The sequence below is a fragment of the Arachis stenosperma genome, chromosome 6 (genome assembly GCF_014773155.1).
Source record: "Arachis stenosperma cultivar V10309 chromosome 6, arast.V10309.gnm1.PFL2, whole genome shotgun sequence".
In the NCBI taxonomy this organism is placed as follows: Eukaryota; Viridiplantae; Streptophyta; class Magnoliopsida; order Fabales; family Fabaceae; genus Arachis; species Arachis stenosperma.
In genome coordinates this window covers 8,576,521-8,600,433 of record NC_080382.1, presented here as the reverse complement: position 1 = coordinate 8,600,433, position 23,913 = coordinate 8,576,521, and the positions used below count along the sequence as shown (strand labels likewise).

Sequence of the window (23,913 nt, the reverse complement as noted above, 5' to 3'; positions counted from 1 at the left end):
TCGTACAAGGATGCAGTGCACATAAATAATAATATATAAATAGCATTATTTGTTTTAGACAATACAAATAACCATTCCTACAGGAAATCTGAGTCATACAGTCTATTACATTACCTATTCAAATTTTATTCAAGTTAATGAAACCTCTCAGCTCAGCTTGTTCCGTACTCCAACGATTCCCACCTGAATGGGCGGAACACGTACAGAACTTCCGGCGAGCTCTTAAACAGAAGCGCGACACAGACACAGACTGCTGCTATAGCCACCATCGACAGCATAGCAGGTCTGTATGCCAGAGACTTGCCTACTACAGCTCTACAAGACAACTTATTATCACATAGTTTGCACTGCTTTTGGGCACTTCTTCCTTCAGCCTTTCCAACAATGTCGAAGCTGGTCGTCTCATTTTGCTTCTGGTTTGTATTGAACCCAGTCAGATTGCTTGGAATGTCAACCACAACATGAGCCCCTCCTTGCCTCTTGTTGATTTTCTTCTGCACCAGGTGAATGTAAGCATAATGGCCTCGTAAACGTGCATAATCCTCGGGGGTCGAGCCTGTGCTATCACGAGCGCTCTTCCATGCTTCAATTCCCACCTGGAAAAAAAAAAAAAGAAAAAATTCCAATTTATCATCACAAGTTGAACAGCAGCAACATAAGTATATTATTCCATTATCCCTAGTTAACAGCTTGATAAATCTCAAAGGCACGGGGATTGGCAAGGACAAGATATTATCTGTGGTACTTTGGTAGATCAAACAATAGAAGCTATGCAGGGTTGTTTGTCTTTTGGTAATGCAGAAAGACCACGAAATCGCAAATAATTTGACTTTAGTAGGAGGGGTGACTGAATTATGAAAAGAAAATGGCAAATGGCTACAAATGCAGGATTTGGAATATGACAGGCCATGAAATGTATGCAAGAAATGAAATTGAGTGATGATAGAACCTATGAAGTTACGTGATTTCCAATTTAACATAGCAGAAGCTTTACCATGCAAGGATCGTTGGTTAATGCATCCAGTACTTCCTCTGAACCATCTTTCCCAGCTGCTATATGGAGTGGTGTCAAACCAGCAGGACCAGCAGCATCGGGTCTAAACAAGAAACTCTGATTCTCTCCGCCAACCAGAGCCATGTCTTCATGTCCTAGTTTGTCAGAAATATTCTCGGGAACATATCTCAAAAGTAGCTCCACCAATTGCCTGCTATTTCTCCTGACAGCTTTATGAAGGAGACCCATCTCTGAAAGTGCAAGATGAAGTGATTGGTGATCTCCTGTGCCCACTGTTCCACTAAGCAGTAGGTTCAGTAGTTTTTTCACTACAGCACACCAATCACGGTCCACAGAGAACTCCATGAGCCACTTGAATCGTTTTAGTGGAAAGAGTTCTACACTAGAGTTCAAGTGAACCATCCGTGATCTCAATTGGCTTCTGTGAAGAAGCCAACCCATTTCATGAATGAAATCCATGGCTTGGTTTTTGGCTTTAATTTTTCCAGTCCCTTCATTATCGGGATCAATATCACTTACTTCTATTAAGGGCTCAAGCACACAGATTTCAGAGCAAACGTCCTCCTCAGCAACAATGAAAGGAAAATAGCTGCTGCTTAGACCCTGATCCTCAATCTGGAATAATTAAGAAATTAGAAATCAGTATGCATGAAATTGTTTTGGAAGTAAATATTAACAAGGAAATAAGTTATAGCTAAATTGCCATTCCACACTGCGCTTAAAAGAGTAAAATATGAATGGAATGCAGCATCAGAAAACATATATCACTTTCCCTAATCATATTAAAGTAAAATCCATTTTAACCACCAACATACTGCCCTTATCACTTTACTTCAACTGCAACTAACACGAGGCAACAACTTCCTCTTAATTTATTCTTCACTAATTCTCTTTACTGTAGTCTCACATTGCCACTATCAATGTTACTTACCAAGAAATCTAAACAGGCTATGACAACTTACTAATAGAAGCAGCACCACTATGATTACAACTAAGATGACCAATAATATATAGCACTTCCCTTCTTACCACCCAAAAAGACAGGATAATGCACAAAATCTGAGAACCGAATGAAAGAAGCTCTGTTCTTTAACTGGTCTTATAAGAATGTAAATAAAGCACTTATTATCTTAAAATACAGAGCTCAATAATTTGTGCGATTGAAAAAAGCACCTCAATAAATCCTCTTCCATTTATCACGGGGACAGAACATGAAAATTGGATACATTGAAGCTCTTCAAGCTCCTTGGAGCCTTGATCCATCGACTCATGAGCATCTTCACAAGATAGATAATTTCCTTCTAAAGCACACAATAACCTGAAAGCATGGGTTTAGGGGTCATATGCCATACCAATAAAAGGTATTCTTATTTCAATCAAACCTAAAGAATCTCTCGAATTGCATTTAATTGTCAACATCTAAAGTTTTTGCATTTCACAAAGCACATGGTAGAGATTACCTTGTGGCCGGGCGATTCAGGTTGATGCCCTTGACAGAAAAATGAGCTGTTTTTGATGCTGGTACAGCAATTGGACTAACACTAAGAATCTTGCCGTAATTGTTGCTTCTGAAAGGTAAGGATGTATCTATGACAACCTGACCTGCAACAGGATACCCAGTAAACTAATATTAATTCCAATGTAGTTAGCCCATGTACACATAATTATAATCATTATAATAATAATAATGACAACAATGTGGACATCAAAAAAAAAAAACTCTTAAGCAATTATTGTACTTCAGTGTGCAAATTAGTAGTTGATGGATTTAATTGAATACTGACATAAAATTTCAACTCTTGTTATCTTGACCCCAGTTAAAATTTACAATAAAAATACGTCAACAAACCATTGAAAACAAATGCTAGCTGATGCTGCACCCGGATATGAACCCATCCAGTCCTCCAAAAATCAACATCTGAGACATCCAGAAGCCTACTCAAGCTGGAAGTCAAATCATAGCAAAGCTGAAAGCAACAACAAAGTGTTGTCAGGTCAAGAGTGGCCCCAGAGAGAAGACATAAGCAACAAAATACACATGCTATTAGTTTTAGAAGGACAGAGCTTACTTCCTCCCACATAGCTTCAGACTGGCGCAGATAAATGGTCAGAACAATACAACCAGGCCGGATATAGCTTTCCATGTCAGTTGGACTGTGGGATAACCAGTCAAGAATCTGAAATTGAAGCCCTTAGCATTATTAAATTTCAAAAGAAAGAAATAATCACAATTGCTCTCAGCTGAGTTAATGAGCTTAAAATACCTGTGCTCTAAGTACAAGAGGGAAATCATTTGGTTCTTTGCCAAAGAGTTTAAAAACAATTCGATCTGTGCGACTCTGAAATGAGGAAACAAACAAATTAGCAGCTAAATAATGACAATCTCCAAATCTTCTAAATTTAGCATAAAAAGGCATCATTCAAACCCAGATAATAAAGGAAAACAATGTTAATATTTTCCCCCCAGTAATTCCCCTTCAGAGAAAGGCATAAGATTGTTGAATCAAATACGGGAAAGACTAAGAACTAGAATGCAACTTCATACATGAAAAGACAGCACTAAGAAGCTAATTGCAATACAAATTTCTGCAAGCTAAACCATGCAGCATCATGTCTGACACCTAAGAAATGTCCAGCATGGACTTTCTCAACCTGCTACTGGCAGCTTAAAATTATTATATGACGCCGTCCAGTTAGATGAAAGCTTTCATATCAAACAGAGACATATCTAATTCCCAGCAAAATGTTTAAGCCATAACTATAAGGATGATCAAAACATGATCTCAATTATAGAGAATTCAGGAGCCTAATCACGCCGATAGTGCTTTCATGTGAATGTAATGACTGTTTACATACGCACAAGTACAATAACCAGTCAAGAATACTTATGCAGTATACCTGAGCTTCTCCACTAGAACTACTAGGGGACTGAGCAGATGCAGAATCAGAGTTGCCACTTGTTTGAGGTGGACTTGACTGATGAGAGTCATGTTGTGTCCATGGGTATTCAAGAGAGCTAGTACCGAGATTTGCAGAGACAGGCAACTTTTCAATATCTTCTATGCCATCATCTGAGTCGATATATATGTCATTCAAATCAAAATTGTTTATCTTTGTCTGTCCAGCAGTACTGTCTCGGGCTTCTGAGTAAGTTGGAGGACTATTTGAAGCGCTGGGCTTTGTAGAAGACATGATTTGTTGATCAGTAGGCATAATATCATGTGCATGCATCACCTGATGTTGGAGCTCAGCTACAGAAATTGCTTGATGCTGTTGTATTACAGATGGAGAGCCTTGAGATCCATTTGAGAATAAAGTGGAAACCATCTCAGACTTCCCAGATGAGCTCCCTTCTTTCAACAAATTCTCTGGTTGAGCCAAAAGGTTTGACAAGTTCTTACCCCCTTGATCACCATTTTGACTAGCAAGACTCCTAAGCAAGTGAGTCAGCAGATCCTGATCGGTGGTCTGATCTGACCTGTCAGCTTTATTTCAGAAAACAAAATGTCATTATCCACCTCTAAAATACCGCCATCACATCAGAATACCAATTAGACATGATTCTTAGCTATAGGATTAATTACAAATAGACGTGCACAAAAAACACTGGTCAGCCAGGTAATGAAAATGAAGAATATTTTACTCCATTTCTGTCCCTGAGGTACCTACAGGTACTCAACAACGGAAAGCTGAAAACTAATTGTATATAATCGCCAACTAACACCAAAATCCATGGTTAAATTATTTTGCTTGCTCTATTCTAAATTCTAACATGATAGGTCTAATTCCTCTATCTTGAAAACTGAATACTCCTTATCTCAACCACTCTGGCTCTTGAAGCCCAACATTCAGTCCACATGCCATGAGAGTGGCCAGGATAAAAAAATCAAGCAACAAAAACTAGATGCTCTAGACAGAGATGAAATGAAGGAACTACTTACAATGCATGTTTGAAAGTATCTTCAATAAACTTATCAGCAGGTAACTACTTGTCTGATCATCATTTAGTGAAGTTGCATTAGGAACAGCGTCGTTGTTTGTTTTCCTCCTCCGCTTATTGTGGCCTGCCAAACGTCTTCGACAGCTTCTCTTTCCTTCATCAAACTCTTGGAGCATGTGAAACCTGTTTGATGGAGCAAAAGAATGTCATGAAATAGAATTACCGTTTAGGAAAGAATACTTTAAATTTATAAAATTTAAGAGCTTCTGTGAAGAATCAATAATATTCATCTGAATTTCGTTAGACTATCGTGATTATACATAGAATTGAACTTGCCTACTACATTGTTGGCAGAATCGTTGCATTGCATTTCCCACAAGTGCCTTAGTGGCCTTGGAGTGCATCTCACAAACTTTATGGCGCCTGTGATAATCTTTAGCACTGCTGAGATCTGCACCACAATCCTCCACTTGGCAAACAGCCCGATTCGAATTGCCTCCAGCTACTCTGCTCTTCTTCCCGTTCACTCCTTCCCAGCTACCAATTTGGGCACCACCATGCCCGCCAACACCACCACCGAGCTTTAAGCTAAGAGTACCAGATTCCTCATTCAAAGCATCATCCTCCAGCACAACAACCCTCCTCTTCTTATCCCCTTCCTTGTTCCCTCCACGAATCCCGAGATCTACGTCATCAGAACACGAGGATGAGCTATTAGAGTTGGAAGGACCCCCGGCCACAGGGATCCTGGTACCAGCAGGGAAGAATTGCCTGTGTTCAGGCCCAGGATTCAAAGGCCTAGCTATGAATAGATCACCATCCCATTTCCAATCATTCAAATCCCACTCCATGGACCTCTTCCCCACTGAGGACCCACCCATAGCATAGAATTGAAGAGCTTCAGTACCAAATCTAGCTTCCATGAGTCACAATTACGAAAAAAACGCAGAACCCCCAATTCAACCCCAGAAACAGAAATAAACTCAAAAACAGCAACACCAGTTCTGAATTAAGTTATAATAGCAGGAAAAGACTAATTAATCAGCTTCAGATCTTCCCCAAAACTCATAAAAGAGTACATCTACAGAAACATGGTTGCAATTAAGCAAAATCCACATAGCTAATAGGGTAGTTGATTTGATGAGTTCAAGTAGCCGCAACTAGTGAGTCTTCCCATGTAAAATTAAAGTAATTGAACTGCAAACCAAAGAGCAAGATTAAGTATCTCAGCTATGAGAAATAACCTCTTTCTTCTTCTTCTTCACATTAATAGAAATGGAAGAATAGAAATAAATAAATATATATATGTACGTAAACAGTGAAAAAAATGAACAACAGAAGAACCTCAAGAGCGAGAGTGAGAGAGAGAGTTGAGAATTGGCGGTAGGAGCGAAGCAGATCGACGGCAGGTGAACGCCGGAAAGAGGGAAGGAATATTGATGGTGATATGATGATGATGATGATGATGGTGTATGATGGTACCCAATGTGAATGCGGTTTGGTTTGTGTGACAAGGAAATCTTTGGTTATATGATTATGTTAATGGTAATGGGTATGGTATGGTGCTGTATGACAATAATGTATGGTACACATGAAATGATGATAATAGAAACCGAAAATATAGGGAAAAAATAATAATAATGATAATAATTAATAATTAATAACAAAAATAATAAAGAAATGAGAAAATGAAAATAATGTGTTGTGAGTTGTGAGTAAAAGAAGAAGAGTAGGATGGTGGTGGTGGGATTGGGAACAGTATGCCCACCCTCAAAGTGGTGGGCCAAATCCACACACACTGCGTGTCTCTATCTCCTTCCTTTCCATTGGAGCCTAAATAAAAGATGCTTTTTCGGTTTTTCCTTTCATCACTAATAAATTCATTTTTTATTAATTAATATAATCTCTATGCACCTTTTTCTATATTTAAAAAGGTATTATATGTTGATTGTTAGTATCAATAAATATATATAAGAATTATTGCATGTTATTTTTTCTTTTTGACGTGTTAGGACATTAGTTCGGTAAAACTTTGTGACATTAAGATAGAAGATAGTTTTAAGATGCTAAAATCCATTTCAAGTTTTTAAAACAATTTTGGACTAATTTTAAATTAATTTAATGTTTTGATGATCAAAATAGCACAACTTTTTCAGAGACTAATTTTTTGTTGAGAATTTTAACATGTTATTGGTAATTTAGTATCAATTTTAAACGTAGAATAACTACATAATATTATAATCTAATTGTTTTGGTAATAACTATTTTTTTGGTGTCTATGGTAATAACTAAATATTTTAATATTAACCAATCAATAAAATTGAATTCATCTCAATTAATTTAAGGGGCCAAAGTGTGTGAAAAATATAGTTTTGTGTAATTAGAGATAATAATGATTAAATATAATATATTTGAAATTATTTTTTGCAAACAACACTCTTTCATCGTTGATTGGTCATTTGACTAATGTCTTATTTTGAAAAGCTCGTGTTTATTTATGTCTGGTAGAAAATGTGTAACTTGTTAGTAATAATCATGGATGATTGACCATCTAATATGTATTGTAAAGTGATTTAATGTTAGAGTGGTCATGGTAATTATATAAATATTATTAAAATTAAAATTAAAATTATATATTTTATATTTTAATTTTAATCATATTTTTTGAAACATCATAATCATTATAATTGTTATAGTATATTTATATTATAATTGAAAAATTCTTGAAGTCAGTAATTTTTAATATTTTTTATTATTATTTAGTCAATATAAATATTAAATTATTTTTAATAAATAAATTTTATTAAAAAATATAAAAATAATATTTTTTTGAATAATGTAAATAATAAATTAAAAAATTATTTTAATTTTAAAATTTAAATTTTAAATTAATGAGAATTATTTATGTTTAATGGATCTGGAATATTGTCTATTATTTATATTATTCACAATTTTTATTATTTATTTAACGAAATTAATTTTATTAATTTATGTATATAAACTTTAAAAAAATTAGATATATATTAATTCATCTATATAAATTTTTTTATAAATATAGATAAAAATTATATATTTTTATATATAAAATATTATAAATATAAATATAAATTATTATTAATTAAATATTAATTAAAAATAATAATATTTATTGATCATGTAACATTGTTCTGATCCACAGTGTAAACTACTATATATGTTCATTTTTATAGTCAGCTTGAATTCCGGTTTGTTACGAAGAAATATTCTTATCAATATGACAACATGAAAGTAATGCATCAAAATTAAAAATAAAAAATATAAAATATATGAAATTATGAATGCTCCTAAAATTAAGTATGGCATGCAATGCCAGAGAGTAATAATGAATGATGCTGATTTTTGTCTTGCGTTTGGTTTGGTTTGGCGATGGCTAATGGCAGGGTCCGGTTCGGGGTGAGGTGGGTCAGTTATAAGCCCCTCTTGTTCTCCCCACGTTTCGTTAAGCAAATGTCACATTCTTCACCCTCTCTCTCTTCCCTTCTCCGTTCTTCCTTCACATTTGAGATTTCAGTTTCAGATGACTTATATCCACATGCCTCCATTATGCCAAAGCCAACCACGTGTGATTGTCACCGCTTCAAGGAAAAAAAATACACCCTTTTCACTCACTGTTATTTTCGTTTTAACTTTCGATTAATTAATTTTAAAAAATAATATTAATTACATTTTTTATGACGATAGATAATAAATATATTATGTCTTTTTATCAATTTATTAATATTTATATATACTGTTATTTATAATTACGTCATGGAACTATTTATTAAAAATAATAAAAAAATAATTATTTTTTAATAAAATTTTATTTATTTTAATAGTATTTATAATATATAGATAATAATTAATGAAAATTATATAAAAATTTAAAAGATAATAATTGTTTTATTATCATAAAATACATAAATAATTCTATTTGATTTCGCACTATGTACTAATAAAAAATAGTTTAATTATTTTGTTGATTCTTATAATTTTGTAAAATTTTAAATTAGGTTCCTAATTTTTTTTTTTTAATTGAGTCCTTTCACTATTTTTTTTTTCAATTTGATCATTTTTAGTCATAATTGCCTTAATTTTATAAGGACCCAACTAAAACAAATTTGGTGAAATGACTCAATTAAAAATAAAAAAGTACAAAGATCTAATTAAAAATTTCGCAAAATTATAAGAACCAACCGAATAATTAAACCTAAAAAAATATAATATGTCCATTATTTATTATCTTAGAAAATTTAAATTAATTTTTTTTCCTTCAAAACTAATTATGGTGAGTTTGAATAATTTTCACTTTACTTGTTTCGTTTTTAATCTAATTCACCTTAGAGGATCAATGGATTTCGTTTCCACCCATATATTCCGTTGATATTTCCTTTTCGCCCATGTATCATGCATGTCTTGTTAATACTTTGAACAATTTAAATATTTTTTTTAATATTTAACTAGTAATAATTTACATATATTTTATAAAATTTATGTATTAAAAATAATTTAAAATTTATATTAATTAAATAATAATAACAAATATTAAAATTTTCTGATGGAAGATTTTTTTTTAATATTTTTTCTTCATTCATTTTCCTATGTCCTAGAATGCAAAAGCTATTTTCGCATATTAATTTTATTTTTATGTGTTTGCATAATTTTTTTAGACCATAATAATTTTAATCAATTACTTTTATCAAAACAAAATTAGATTTCTGATTTCTCTATTGCATTTACATATATTCGTTTACAACCATATATTATAACCTTTAAATAGAGAAAGTATTTGGTATTCCACCGTCCCTCTAATATGCCCTATTATTTTTCGTACCTTCCATTTTTATTTATATTTATCTAATAACTCCCGTAATAGAATATAATAGAATCTATCATATGCTAATTATTTCTTAATCTGTGTGAACATATTATATCTATCTACCGAACCGAAAGTTCACTAATTTTTATCGAAGATTCCAGAGCTATTAAGGTCGAGGGCCACAGATGTTGACCAAAGGTAATCACTAATCACAACTCACAAGCGATGCCACGTAATTAGTGGTCGCAAATGTATATATCTATCCACAAAAATTAGGTTAACGAATTTTGATATGTGGTAGGGCTGTTCATGCATCGGATTTGATTCGCATATCTACGGTATTTATTCGAATTCAATCTGAAAATTGTGAATATGAATCTGATCCATAAAGTTATGAGATCGGATCGTATCCGATCCGCACAGTAATCGAATCGGATTGCAAATTTTAAATAGTTATTCACATATTCGCGTATCCGCAAAAATAAAGAAATAAATAAGTAAATATTTTTTTATGTTTTATTTTAACTAATAATTACCATATATATTGTATTATTTTAATTTATTATTTAAAAAAATATGTTTAATATTATTTTAAGAATAAATATATTTAAAAGAATAAAAAAATGGATTTTATTGATATTTTGCTAATAAAATTAAACTTTTAAAAATATTTTTGTGTTTTATGAATATATTCGAAATCTGATCTGATCTTGCAAATCGGATCAGATGAGATTCAAACTAAAAAATTATACATATGAAATTCGATCTAATCCGATAATTTTATTGCAAATCGAATTAAAATTTTGATTATATTTAATTTGATCCAATCCGCATTTACCCTATGTGGACAGTTTTGTGGTATGCTAAAAAATGAGTTGTGGAGGTGAAGTTTAAGAATATGGGAATCTAAAGAAACTGAGGGGTGAATTCTGAATTTACAAGTAGTTGGGAACGAACTGACTTTTTTATGTTTTAATTTTATGACTTCGGTTCGGCTGATTTCATTTGTATTTTTATTTTTATGAATTTAGTGGGGCCAATTCTGATATTCTTTTGTTTTTTAATTCATAAACAAATAATTTGTTTAAATTTCATTACATAATACATAGCTAACATTATAAGATGATTATGTTATGGTAATAATGTGGTTAAAAAATAAAGTAATATTTTTTATTATATAATAATAATTTGTAATTTAAAAAAAATATGGGATCAAAATATAAAAAAGTATAACTTTAATTTTAATAATATTTATATAATCACTATCATTATTATGGAAGCCTCTTCATATTAGAATTTACCTAATATATAATGTCTTTTATTTGCAATTCGTTCTAAACGATAATAGTACATCTATATTTTAAAAAAAAAATATCTAGCACTATTTTATCATAAAAAAAAGGTAAAATACTAAATTAGTTTTTTTATGTTTTGGCGTAATTATATTTTGGTCTTTAAAGTTTAAAGTGTCATATTTAAATTCAAAAAATTTTCATTTAGCTTTAATATAGTCCCACCGTGAGGTTAAAGTTAAATAATTAACGGAATATCCTACATAACAGCAATACAAGAACAATATCGATAATCTGGAAAACAAGTATAAGTTTTAAAGGCACAAAATTAACCGTGAATACATCAATACATTTATTTATCATTTTTCTTATAATTTAAATGAAATATTTTCTATAGAACTAAAAAGAATAATAAATAAATGTATTGATATATCCACGGTTGATTTTATACCTCTAGAACTTATATTTGTTCTCCAGATTATTGATCTTGTTCTTATACTACTGTTATGTAGGATATTCCATTAATTATTTAACTTTGACCTCACGATGAGACTATATTGATGTTAAATGAAACTTTTTTTTATTTAAATAGAACACTTTAAACTTTAAGGACCAAAATAGAATTACGCTCAAACGTAAGGGATCAATTTAATACTTTATCCTAACAAAGGTAAAATATTATTTTAGTTCTTAATATTTATTAATTTAAAAAAATAAAAAATAATTGTTTATTAACGTGCTAAGCAGTGATATATATATATACATGTACAGAAGATATGACAACTGACAGCAAGTTAAAATAACTAATTAATGAATGGTTAATTAATTTAATAGCTAACAATAGATCACCAATACTCCCCTTTAAGTTGAGGAGAAGATGTTGATGATTCCCAACTTGCTAATTAAAGAGTTGAATAAGGCTGGTTGTATTTGCTTAATTATGATGTCTATTACTTGATGAGCAGATTTAACATGAACCAACTTGATTATCCCATCTTAAATTCATTCTTGTGAAAAATGACAATTTATCTTGATGTGTTCTGTACATTCGTAAAAAGTTGGATTCTCAATAATATGAATTGCTACCTTGCTGTCACAGAAAATAAAGGACGACTCGACTTCAATTCCAAATTCTTTGAGCAACCTAGTGATTCAAACTATCTTAGCAGTCATATTTGCTAAAGCTCGATATTCTGTCTCAGCAGGGGATCTTGAGACAGTGTCTTGCTTCTTAGATTTTCAGAATATCAAAGAATCATCAAAAAATACACAATATTCTATTGTAGATCTTCGCATATCAGTACAGTTTCTTCAATCTGCATCACCATATGCTTTGAGAGACAAAGTGGAGCTAGCTGAGAATAGAAGACCTTGTCCTAGTATAATCTTCAAGTAACACGGCACATGATGGATAGCGTTTAACTGAGGAGTTCTAAGAGCTGACATGTATTGGCTTAATTTGTTTACTGCAAAACAAATGTCAGGCCTGAAAATTGTAAGATAAAATAAACGAACAATCAGTCTTTTATACAGGGCAATGTCAACTAAAGGTTCACCATCAATAGCATTTAGTTTGACATTTAGATCATGTGGTAATGAGGTAGGTTTACAATCCAAAAAATTTGTGTTTTTTTTTTTTTTTGAACAAAGGAGCTCAACATAATACAGTGGAGCAAAAAGAACAAACAAACAAAAAGGAACAAGTAAAACAATGAACAGAAAATTGTCCCTAATGTCAACTCCAGCATTGCCATCAACAACAAAAGAGATCTAAACTACTCCATTCTCTGTAGCTGATTACAGATTTATGAAACACCTCCTTTGCACCCCGTTGCCTATTATTGAACATCCGCCAGTTCCTCTCTAGCCAAACGTTCCAAATAATCGAGAAAAAGTATATGAGCCACTTGTTGTGCTCTCTCTTCCTGTTAGCAATACCTATCCAGCTCTCGAAGTGTTCCTTTAGTGAGACCGGTATAGACCATGATCTCCCAAAATCAGATAGTCATTGACACCACACCTGCCAAGTAAACTCACATCCTAGAAACAAGTGGTGAATATATTCAACATCCTTTTTACACAAAACGCATATGTTATCACCATGTCTGATAATTCCTAGTATATGCAGTCTTTCTTTGGTATTCACTCTCCCTATCAAAGTAAATCAAATAAACAACTCCACTCGTGGCGAAACCAAACCCTTCCAAATGGTTATGGTGAAACTATAGCTGGTTATTTTCTCCGGAATGGATTCTGTCTGCATCACCTGCACAAAGGAGTTAGTTGAATAAATACCTTCCTTGTCAAACTTCCAAACAACCCTGTCTTGCTTATCATGTGCTAGCTTAATAGGCCTTAAAGTTTTATGTAATTGATCCACTAAATCCAACTCCTATTGGTATAACTCTCGCCTCCACTAGAAGTTCCAGATCCACTCTAACCCATCTCAAAATCCACAATCCCCTATAACAGATCATTTTTGGTTTGAAATAGAGAATAGCCTCGGAAAACTCATCTTCAGCGCACCACTTTGTTACCAGACATCCTCCCAGAATCGAGTCCTCATTCCGTCACCCACCTCCATAGATAAACCCGCGATCATCTTATCTCTCACATTACTATCCCTGATCTGCAGCTGACAGATATCCTTCCATGGACCCCCTCTAGTAGGTAATGTCTGAGCCGATAACATCACATTGGGATTAAGTCATAACACGAGCACACGACCTTCTTCCAAAATGGACATTCCTCTTTTGAAAACCGCCACCACCACTTGAAGAGAAGTGCAATGTTTCTAATCACTGCATTTCCTACCCCCAATCCACCCACCTTTTTGGGGGCTTGAACCAACTCCCACTTGACTAGCGCCACACCATTCCTACCTTCCTCCTTGCTACATAGGAATCTCCTCTGCAGTGATATCAACTTTTTCGCTACTGCCTTTGACATCTTATACAGACTCAAATAGTGCACCGGCAAGCTGTTTAACACTGATTTAATAAGTACAAGCTTACCCGCTTTATTGAGTACTTTGGCCTTCCACAAGCTGAGCTTCTCCTCAACCTTGTCAGTTATCGGTTTCCAAGTCTTGACTAGTCTTGGGTTTGCTCCTAATGAAATGTCAAGATATCTTACTAGAAGACTGACCTCCTTACATCCCAATAAGTTGCACATGTTATAAGTCCACTGCCCTTCACAATTGATTGGGATTAAAATTGATTTATCAAAGTTAATAGTTAACCTTAACATCATCTCAAAGCACCTTAGCAACCTGGCATAATTTCTGATGGTCTCCTCTTCTGGTAGACAGAACAATATAGTGTCATCTACAAATTGTAAATGTGATAACTCTATATTGTCCTTTCCAATCAGCAGCGGCAAGATACGTTTGTTCCTGACTGCCTCACCTATCATCCTATGTAGCATGTCGACAACCAGGACAAACAGAAACGGGATAACAGATCACCTTGTCTCAAGCCCCTCTCCATCTTAAAAGGTTTAGATGGTGATCCATCAGAATTGACATAGATGTTGTACCGACACACTCCTTCACCCATGCCCTCTATCTCCAACCAAAGTCCATCTTCTGAAGCACAATATCTACAAAACTCCATTTTACCCAGTCATAAGCCTTTTGGAAATCTAATTTAATGATAGCCGGTTTATTCTTCTTAGACTTTAGCTAGTGCACTGTTTCACATGCAATAAGAGCCCCACCATGTATTTTTCAACCCCTCATAAATGCGCTCTGAGTCTCCCCTACTAAACCTGACATAACTGATTTCATCCTCTTAACCATCACTTTGAAAATTACTTTATATACACAACCTACCATGCTGATCGGCCGAAAGTCCTTGATCTCCTTTGCTCCGGTGAACTTAGGTGATAGGGCTACCCAAGTAATATTGGAATCAGAAGGCAACCGTGACGATCGAAAAAAATCCAGAACAACTGTCGTGAACTCTACACCAATCTCATTCCAGCATTTCTTAATGAAATTCATGTTATATCCATCACTCCCTGAAGCATTAGATGATTCACAATCCCAAACAGCTTCTCTAATCTCCTCCATTGTCGGTATTCTCTCCAAAGCTGTCGAATCCTCTTCATCAATCCGCTTTACTAGTCCATCCATAAAACCCACTAATGGTGGTTTCTTTTGGTGATACAGATCTTTATAAAAATCTCTTGTAGCAATTTTGATCCGGGCCTGATTTCTTATCAACCTTCCATTAATTACTAAAGCATCAAGTCTATTGTTCCTCCTTCTTGCCGACGCCAAGTTATGGAACCTAGTATTCTTATCCATATCCTTCGCATGCCTGGAGCGCGACATCTGCTTCCAGTGTATTTCTTTTCTAACATACTACTGCTTGCAGCAACTCACTAGAGCCTTCCTTCTAGCCTCCACTGTATCATCATAAACTCCATTTCCTGCCAACTCGTCTATCTTATTGATCTCCTCCTCAAAGCACTGACCGTTAAAGCTTTCAACTTATCTGTGAATTGTACCTCACCAAGGTTCCTCCATTCTTCCCTTACCATTATGAGAAAGCCGTCATGAGTAAACCAGGAATCTAGGCTACGAAAGGGCCGTGGACCACCTCTGAATATGGTATCCTCCACTATAATTGGACAGTGATCTGACAGGCCTCTCGACCCCCCTCTTAACCGAATCTTCGAAAACTTCTCCGTCCATTCTACACTCACTAGAACTCTGTCAATGCGACTGCAAGAGCGGCCTTTAAACCATGTAAACTTACGATTATTCAATGGTAGATCCACTAACTGCATATCTTGTATCCAACACTTAAAGTCTTCTGCAGACCCTGTTAACATGTCCTATCCTTTCCTCTCTTCAACCTGTATAACCTCTGTGTTTTCTAGAAGAAATAAAACATAGTTTCTTTGTGACAAACATATACCTTGCTTGGATTTGGCAATTTCTAATCCAAGAAAGTATTTCAATGGTCCCAGCACTTTCAATTTAAACAAATTTTGTAAAATGAATTGCGTTTCCACCACCATCATATCTAGCTTGCATGCAATTATAATGTCGTCCACATACACCAGTGTTATCACCAAATTTTTGCATGTATCATACATGGTGAAACAAGGAATAATCTGATCTGAATTGAGTGAAACTAGCTCTAGTCAGAATAGTGAAAAATTTTGTGAATCAGCTTGTTGTCCTATTTCTCCTTGTTAGAAAAGTCTTAAAGTAGTTTTATGTAAACTTTTTCATCAAGATTTTCATTGAAAAAAGCATTATTGATGTCAAGTTGAAGTAGTTTCCAACCCTTAATAGCTGCTATTGCTAAAAGCGTTTTCATTGTGGCGGGTGAAAAAGTATCTTTAAATTTTTTGTTAAATTTTAATTTAGTTTTTAACTTTTCAAACGTGATATTTGAGTTCGAAAAATTTTAGATAGATTTAATAGTCTCATAGTTAAATTCGACATGAACAATTAGAATATTTAAGAATCAATATAACGTTCAATTTTAATATGTAAGTAAAATCAATCAATCAATGATCATTGGTGTAACAGTTTTTTCGTTAATTATTTGAGTCAAATTTAACAACAACGTTAAATTCATTTAAAAATTATTAGGACTAAAATTAAACGTTATAAATCAAATTAAAATTTAACTCAAACTTTAAAAAAGTAGTACTATATGAAAAATTAAACCGAAAAAGTAAAGTGGAAATTCTTGGGAAAATACTCAAAATAGCTTGCTTTAGACGGTAGCTTAATGAGCAAAAATAAAGGATAGCCACATATGTGGCATATAATGTGTTCTATGTTCTGATTCAGTGTTCTAATGTTCTGGTTCAGTGTTGGTTCGTTTTGTCCTGACAGGGAAAAAATGAAGGCAAAAAGTGTTCGCTTTTATAATGCAATTCCTTGTATAGGTATTGTGACACAATAACAAGAACCCTGTTCATTGCATTTCTTTTCTATAGTACTATCATTATTATTGCATTATTCTATATCACCATAGAATAGCAATTCAATGTAATATTTTTCATACAAAATATTTATCACCATAGCTTATTCACGCACACCAGACAAGCTTCTTAGGTAATTCCTTTGAAACAATATATGATAAAACTAATTAAAATGGAATTTATTTTATTTAATCTCTTTATTTTTCATTCTCTCTAATTTAGGAGGAATGTGATAGAACTATAATGCGAGCATTAAAATTATAAGATCTTGTCATTGCAGATTTGTAAGTATTCTAATCTAGCTCTAGTAAAGTCCAAAACCAGGATACTAAATGAAAGTGGACAAATTTCGGTGCTCCACCATATATATGTAATGAATAAAGAAATAATTAGGAGTTTTGATTTTTTTATTTTTATTTTTAAATGTGTTCAAAAAATTATTTATATATTTGTTTAAAATTTAAAAAATAATTAAAACCTTAAATTATTATTCACAGAAAGACAGTATGTAAGGTCCATCAACATAACTTGTTGACTTTGACTTGCCAAGTTGCCATGATGCTATCATAATTGTAGGAGGAAGAAACCAATCAAATGATCATGTAAATGAGTCAGCTGGGTCAATTTGGGGCCGTATCCGAATAGTCGAATAGACACGTTAAAAAATAAAACAAATAACACAGCCACAAAAAACACAACTTACTAAGAACAAAACTTAGGCCTGTTTGTTTGGTCAATATCTGTTTCTTTTTTATTTTAAAAGTTTTGTGGGAAAAAAGCAAAGATTTTTTCATTTTCATTTATTTATTTACAAATTTCTATATTAAAAAAAGGGAGTATTTTTCCTTAAAAAAATATTATTTTTAAACCAAACATGTTCCTAGAGACCATTTGGTACATAAAATTTATCCAAATTTTCGATAATGGTATATTAATATTACTTGGGCTCATGAATAGTCACATAAAATATTATAATGAAATATTTTATCGGATACTTAAATTATAAATAAAAAAAATCATATAATTTAAGACGGTGAATAAAAATGGAACTGAAATAGAAATAATGGAACAGTGAGCAGTGAAGTGTTTATTTTTTTCTTTAATAGTATTTTTTAATTTTAAATTGCTGTTAGCCAATAAATTATTATATAAAAAAATTAAATTTATAATATTTATTTAAACAAATAAATAAATTAACTATTAAAATAATTTAATTTGCTTTAAAGAATTCGGATCCAATGTATACATTCGCGGTATTTATCTAAAAATTATAGATATAGATCCGATCTACAAGGCTATTAAATCCGCACACTAATAAGATTGAATTATGAATTTTATGTAACTATCTATATATCTGTGTATCCACAAAAATAAATAAATAAATATTATTTTTATATTTTATTTTAATTAATAATTATCATATATATTATATTATTTTATTTTTATTATTTTAAAAAATATATTAAATATTATTCTAAAATTAAACATATTTAAAAGAATGAAAAAAAATATTGAATTTTTAAATAAAAATAAATTTTTAAAAAATATTTTTATTTTGTGGATATATTTGATATCTAATCGGATCTGATCCGTATATTTGTCGATCGAATCATATCTAAATTAAAAAATTGCAGATATTAAATCTAATTTAATAATTTTAATATAAATACAATCGAAATTTTAGTTATATCGGATCAAGCTGATGTACATTCACCCTATAAAGGATGCGTGGGTAGTGAAGTATATGTATGAAAATTGGAGGCCATGTGCAAGAAAGAAGGCATGATGTTGTAGTGTTTTTGAGACATGGGAGTCCATACAACTAGATAGTCACCCTCTCACATGCATAATAATGCATCATCGGAGCCCCACAAATCCAACTAACCCCGGGTACTAATATTCTCCCACTGTTCCCTCCTAGCCACGTTTTAAGTGGAGCACCACACGACAATCTCTTTCACACCCCGACACAATCTTATACATTACGAAACATATACGAATTTCGAATTTCTCACCATCTTCTATTCCCTTTTCTTTGCTCTTCTTTTTCCTCAACTATCAAACTCTAAATCATCAATATAATCTGATCTAATTTTCGATTTCTCAATCATTTGTACCAACCAATTTGTGATCTACATACATATACTTCGTATGTTTTGAATTAATTAACATTTATCCCACTAACATATGTTTACATGTTAATTAATAATTAAAAATATTAAAAATTCGTAAAAATTTATTATTTTTTGTTATTATTTAATTTTTAATTTAATTTTTTAATTTATTTTTTTATTTTAATAATCTAACAAGATACCTTATTCTATACTTTTAAATAGTAATAATTAAATAATAACAAAAAAAATAATAACCCTATAACATTTTTCTTAATAATTACTGTAGCTGGTTGCTTACGTCTACATTAAGCTGTTTTTGGTTTTTGTATATTCTTGAACATAAATTAGAGTTACACATAGACCCAACCATACACAATTTTTTTAACATATTTAGTAATTAATTAAGAACAAGATAGAGTATACAAATTAAACCTATTAAAATGTCAATATTATTTTTATACAAACCACTACTTTTCTACGGTTTTTCAATCCAAACCAGCGGTCGGAGCTGGAGGTGTTTTAAGGAGGGGACTAAGGGCGCATATGGTCCGGCCCGACCTAATTCCGAATATTTTAAAGGCTAATTTAGTGTTATTTTATTGGATCCAGAATCGAGTAATAATCTCAAAAATAGACTTAGTCATTATTTTAGGTTGGATCCAAGTCAAAACGAACCTGACTTCACTCGACCCATATGCACCATAAGAGAACTAAAAAAGATATATATGTTTTAAATTAATTTCAATGTTATATTATATTAATTATAAGTTTATTGTTTTATTTTTAATTACATTTATTGAATTAGAAAATATATCAAAGAAGTATCAAATTAGAATTTGTAAACAAATTCAAGTTCAAATATAAATAAACTTTTCGGTAACAAATTTTTTTTTTATAAATAAGTGCATCATAAATAAGTTTCTTTATGAATAAATTTTTTTATAAATTATTATTAAAGTTTTAAAAATTCAGTTTTCACTCAATTCAAACCCGGTATAATTGTGGCCCAAAAATATTTAAATTTCATTGGATTTAAAACTGGATTAAAATTTAAAAAATAGACTCAATATATATTTAAAATTGAATTTAAATCCGAACAAATTCAATTTCACCCGAACATAAAGTCCCCTAAAAGAGACAACATGAAAAATAAAACTTACAAGAGGCAAAAGGAAAGAAAATTAGGAGGGGGGCTACAAACTTAAGAACTCTGTGTGTAAACATTATTAACTTAGGGGTCTATTATTGTACTAAGCACCGCCCCTATCCAAACCACCAACATTAACAACTCTTGGTCTAGTCTAAAATTCAAACCAACAATACGACATAAATCATTCTAACAAACATTAATCAAAATTTAAACAAGTCAAAAATTAAAAATATACAAATTTAAAAGTAAAAACAACAAAGAAGAATTGATGAAGATGAGGAAGAAAAGCAGGAGAGCCAAAAGAGGATGACGATGTGGAAGAGAAAAAGCAGCGGATTGAGAGGAGGAGAAGAGATTGCTACAAGGGCAACAAATAAATCCGTGGCACAAAGGCGAAGACAGTTGCGAGTTGTGACATAAAGCACAATAAATGTGGACAATAAATTTAAGTTTCGTCTGATAAAATTTTCAGTTTTTAAAAATAGTTTATGAAATATGTCTTTTAAAATTGTATTCCATAAAATCAAATTAAAAATTATTTTTGATAAGTATAAATATTATAATTGTGTTTAATAAAATAATTTTTAAAAATAAAAAAATCATAATAGACATATATATAATAAAAAATAATTACTTTTTTATATTAATAATTAATAAAGATAATTTTAAATATTTATTATTATATAAAATTATATTAAACTTTTTAATTTTGATAAATATAAATCAATTTTAAAAAATTTTTTTTAGGTGTATTAAAAAATATTCTAATTTTTAAAAACTATAAACATAAGTACATAAATTTTTAATATACCAAATATAAAACGAGGTGCAACTCTTTTCTAAAAAATTTTACTAAACCAGGTTTTAAAATGTATATGTTGCCAAGTAAATAAGATAACGGATATAGAACATACTAAGATAACAACAAAGACTATAATATTAATTAATTCAGAAATGTGATGCAACAAAGACAAAGATGAGAAAAAAAGAGGGAGAATATACAAAGGACATAAGTTGCAATAACATCAATGATGATAACAATGACGACAAAATTAAGGAGGGAGTGATGGAGGGAGGGAGGGAGTGAGAAAGGAGGAGATGGTACCACCATGAATGAGTTCTTAGTTCGATGGATCGAATGATAACGTGAGAAAAAAAAAAGAGATGATAGATTTAGGAATTTTGATAAGACATTAAAAATAAAATTATTCTAAAAATGTGTGTCAATCAAAATTTAGTATTTCAATTTTTTAGAGAGACATCAAATACATATTTTAGTATCTATTATGTGACAATATCTATATTTTTGATAAATATAAGAGTAAAGTGATAATTATGTCTCTGAAAATTTTGATTTTAGACTAATTAGTTTTTTTTAAAAAGTATTAATTTTATCTTTTAGAATAATAAATGGTGGACACATGATATCTTTTTATTAATTTATTAACTAAAACTTAATGTATTGTTAATTACTTTGACGTGTCTATCTATAAAAGATAGTCATGTAGAAGATAACAACTTTTGGAGTGAAATTTCACTTGTTTTGATAAGATTTGTGATAAATAAAGAACAACTGATAAAGGGTATATAAAAACTCAAAAAATAATAAATACTTTACTATCCAAAAGACCAAAATTACATAATTTTTCTGCTCATGTGATACTAACGAGATATGCACCACTGTAAATAATAAAAGATATAGACAATTTCATTTCGTTTTACACTATTTAGCGACAGAATAACATACATATCCACTATTTGCTATCTTAAAGGATTTAATTGGTACTTTTTTTTCAAAGATTAATTAGTCCAAAATCAACATCTCTAAAAATCTAATTATCACTTTACTCTAAGTATAAATATTAACCAAATTTCCTCCAAGATAACAATGTTTTCTTCCTTATATAATTTAATTTTTATGTATTAATCATAGAAAATAATTTTTACACATCTAACTGCATATTTTTATATTATTATAATAAGCAATTAATTGTTAAATTTATTATTTAAAATAATATTTAAACACATAAATTTAATTAAATGATCGTATAAAATTTTTTATACTATGATACATTAAAATTAAAGTTTTATATATAATATAATTTTTTGGTTAGTAATACTACAAGGCTAGTAAATATTTTTATTTTGGACTTGTATTTTGTCAATATTAATTTGAATTCACATTTATAAAAATTTAAACACAAAATATATAGTTTGCAACGATATTTATTATAATTTATAAACAATTTAATTATGTTTTTTGAAAAAAAAATTAAAACATAAAGACTTATATTAAAATTAGCTTATAAATAAGTTATTTTATATTTAAAAAAATTATTATAGAAATACTTATTTTAAAGTTGTGTAATAAATAGAAATAATAAAGCTTTTGAGAAGGAAAGAAGTCAAATTTTTTGACTTCTTTAAAACCTCTTAAATAACTTTTCGAAAAGTTAAAAGCATATTTAAAAAACTGTAATAAACACCATTAATATGATTTTTCATAGGGATGAATGCGGATCGGATCAGATATGGCTAAAATCTCGATTCGATCCGCACTAAAATCATCAGGATCGGATCCAATATCCGCGGTTTTTAAGCTTAGATCCGTTACGGATCGGATCAGATATCGGATATATCCGCAAAACACAAAAATATTTTTCAAGCTTATTTTTATTAAAAAAATATTAATAAAATTCCTTTTTTCTACTCTTTTAAATATATTTATTCTTAAAATAATATTAAGCATACTTTTCTTAAATAATTAAACTAAAATAATACAACATATATGATAATTATTAGTTGAAATAAAACATAAGAAAAATATTTATTTATTTATTTTTGCAAATTTGCAGATATGTGGATACCTACATAAAATTCGCAATCTGATCATATAAGTGTGCGGATCCGATCCAATAACCTTGCGTATTGGATCCATATCCACAATTTTCGGATCAAATTCGAATAAATACCGCAGATATACGAATTAAATCCGATCGATGAACACTCCTAATTTTTTCATAAATAAAAAAATTTATATATATATAAATTAATAAAATTTATTTATTAAAAATAATTTAATATTTATACTGATTAAATATGATACTAAAATTTCTAAAAACGGCTCACCCTAGGATTTTCGATTTTTTGGTGCCTTATATATAATATAATATTTAAAAAATATTATTTAAATACTAACCTTAATCACTAATATATTTATATATAAATATATGTATAATTTAATTTATTTTAATATATATTTATATTTTAATATATATTTTATATTGTAACTAAATTTGATAATTAATTTTACTGTACATAATACTATCGATATAATATAATATCTGAATTATGTTAATTTTAAAACGCGCTTAGGCAGCGGCATTATTGCCTAAGAAGAAGAGACGGCACTTTATTAATTCGTGATTATTGATACAGGCCACGTTGTATGATTACAACATGAAGATTTATTGTCGGTTAATTCGATTCGTTGTGATAGATTAAACCATACTATATACGAACACTGTTTGCACCTCCTCTTAAATCCCAATCCCAAAAACACTATCAGCATACAGCGCTTGTGGAATGTTAAGCTCAAGCCAGCGATAATTGCCCA

The 23,913-nt window shown here is 30.8% G+C and overlaps 1 protein-coding gene across 1 annotated transcript; it reads right to left on the bottom strand.

Annotated features, from left to right (window-relative positions):
- Positions 1-6,554, bottom strand: LOC130932652 (squamosa promoter-binding-like protein 1). Its single transcript, XM_057862029.1, has 11 exons — positions 6,300-6,554; positions 5,292-6,152; positions 4,957-5,138; positions 3,914-4,500; positions 3,280-3,354; positions 3,085-3,192; positions 2,865-2,982; positions 2,476-2,617; positions 2,189-2,333; positions 995-1,630; positions 1-596 (listed from the first exon to the last, which is right to left on the bottom strand). Exons 2-11 carry the CDS (start codon positions 5,876-5,878, stop codon positions 153-155), a joined length of 3,024 nt encoding a protein of 1,007 aa, XP_057718012.1. The 5' UTR covers positions 5,879-6,152; positions 6,300-6,554; the 3' UTR covers positions 1-152.
- Positions 6,555-23,913: the final 17,359 nt, after the last annotated feature.

Excerpts from the sequence above, each read along its gene's own strand:
- LOC130932652 (XM_057862029.1), bottom strand. The coding sequence starts at position 5,878 with ATGGAAGCTAGATTTGGTACTGAAGCTCTTCAATTCTATGCTATGGGT. Across the intron at positions 5,139-5,291 it reads TTCTGCCAACAATGTAGTAG|GTTTCACATGCTCCAAGAGT; the intron begins GCAAGTTCAATT and ends TCCATCAAACAG. Across the intron at positions 597-994 it reads TAACCAACGATCCTTGCATG|GTGGGAATTGAAGCATGGAA; the intron begins GTAAAGCTTCTG and ends TTTTTTTTCCAG.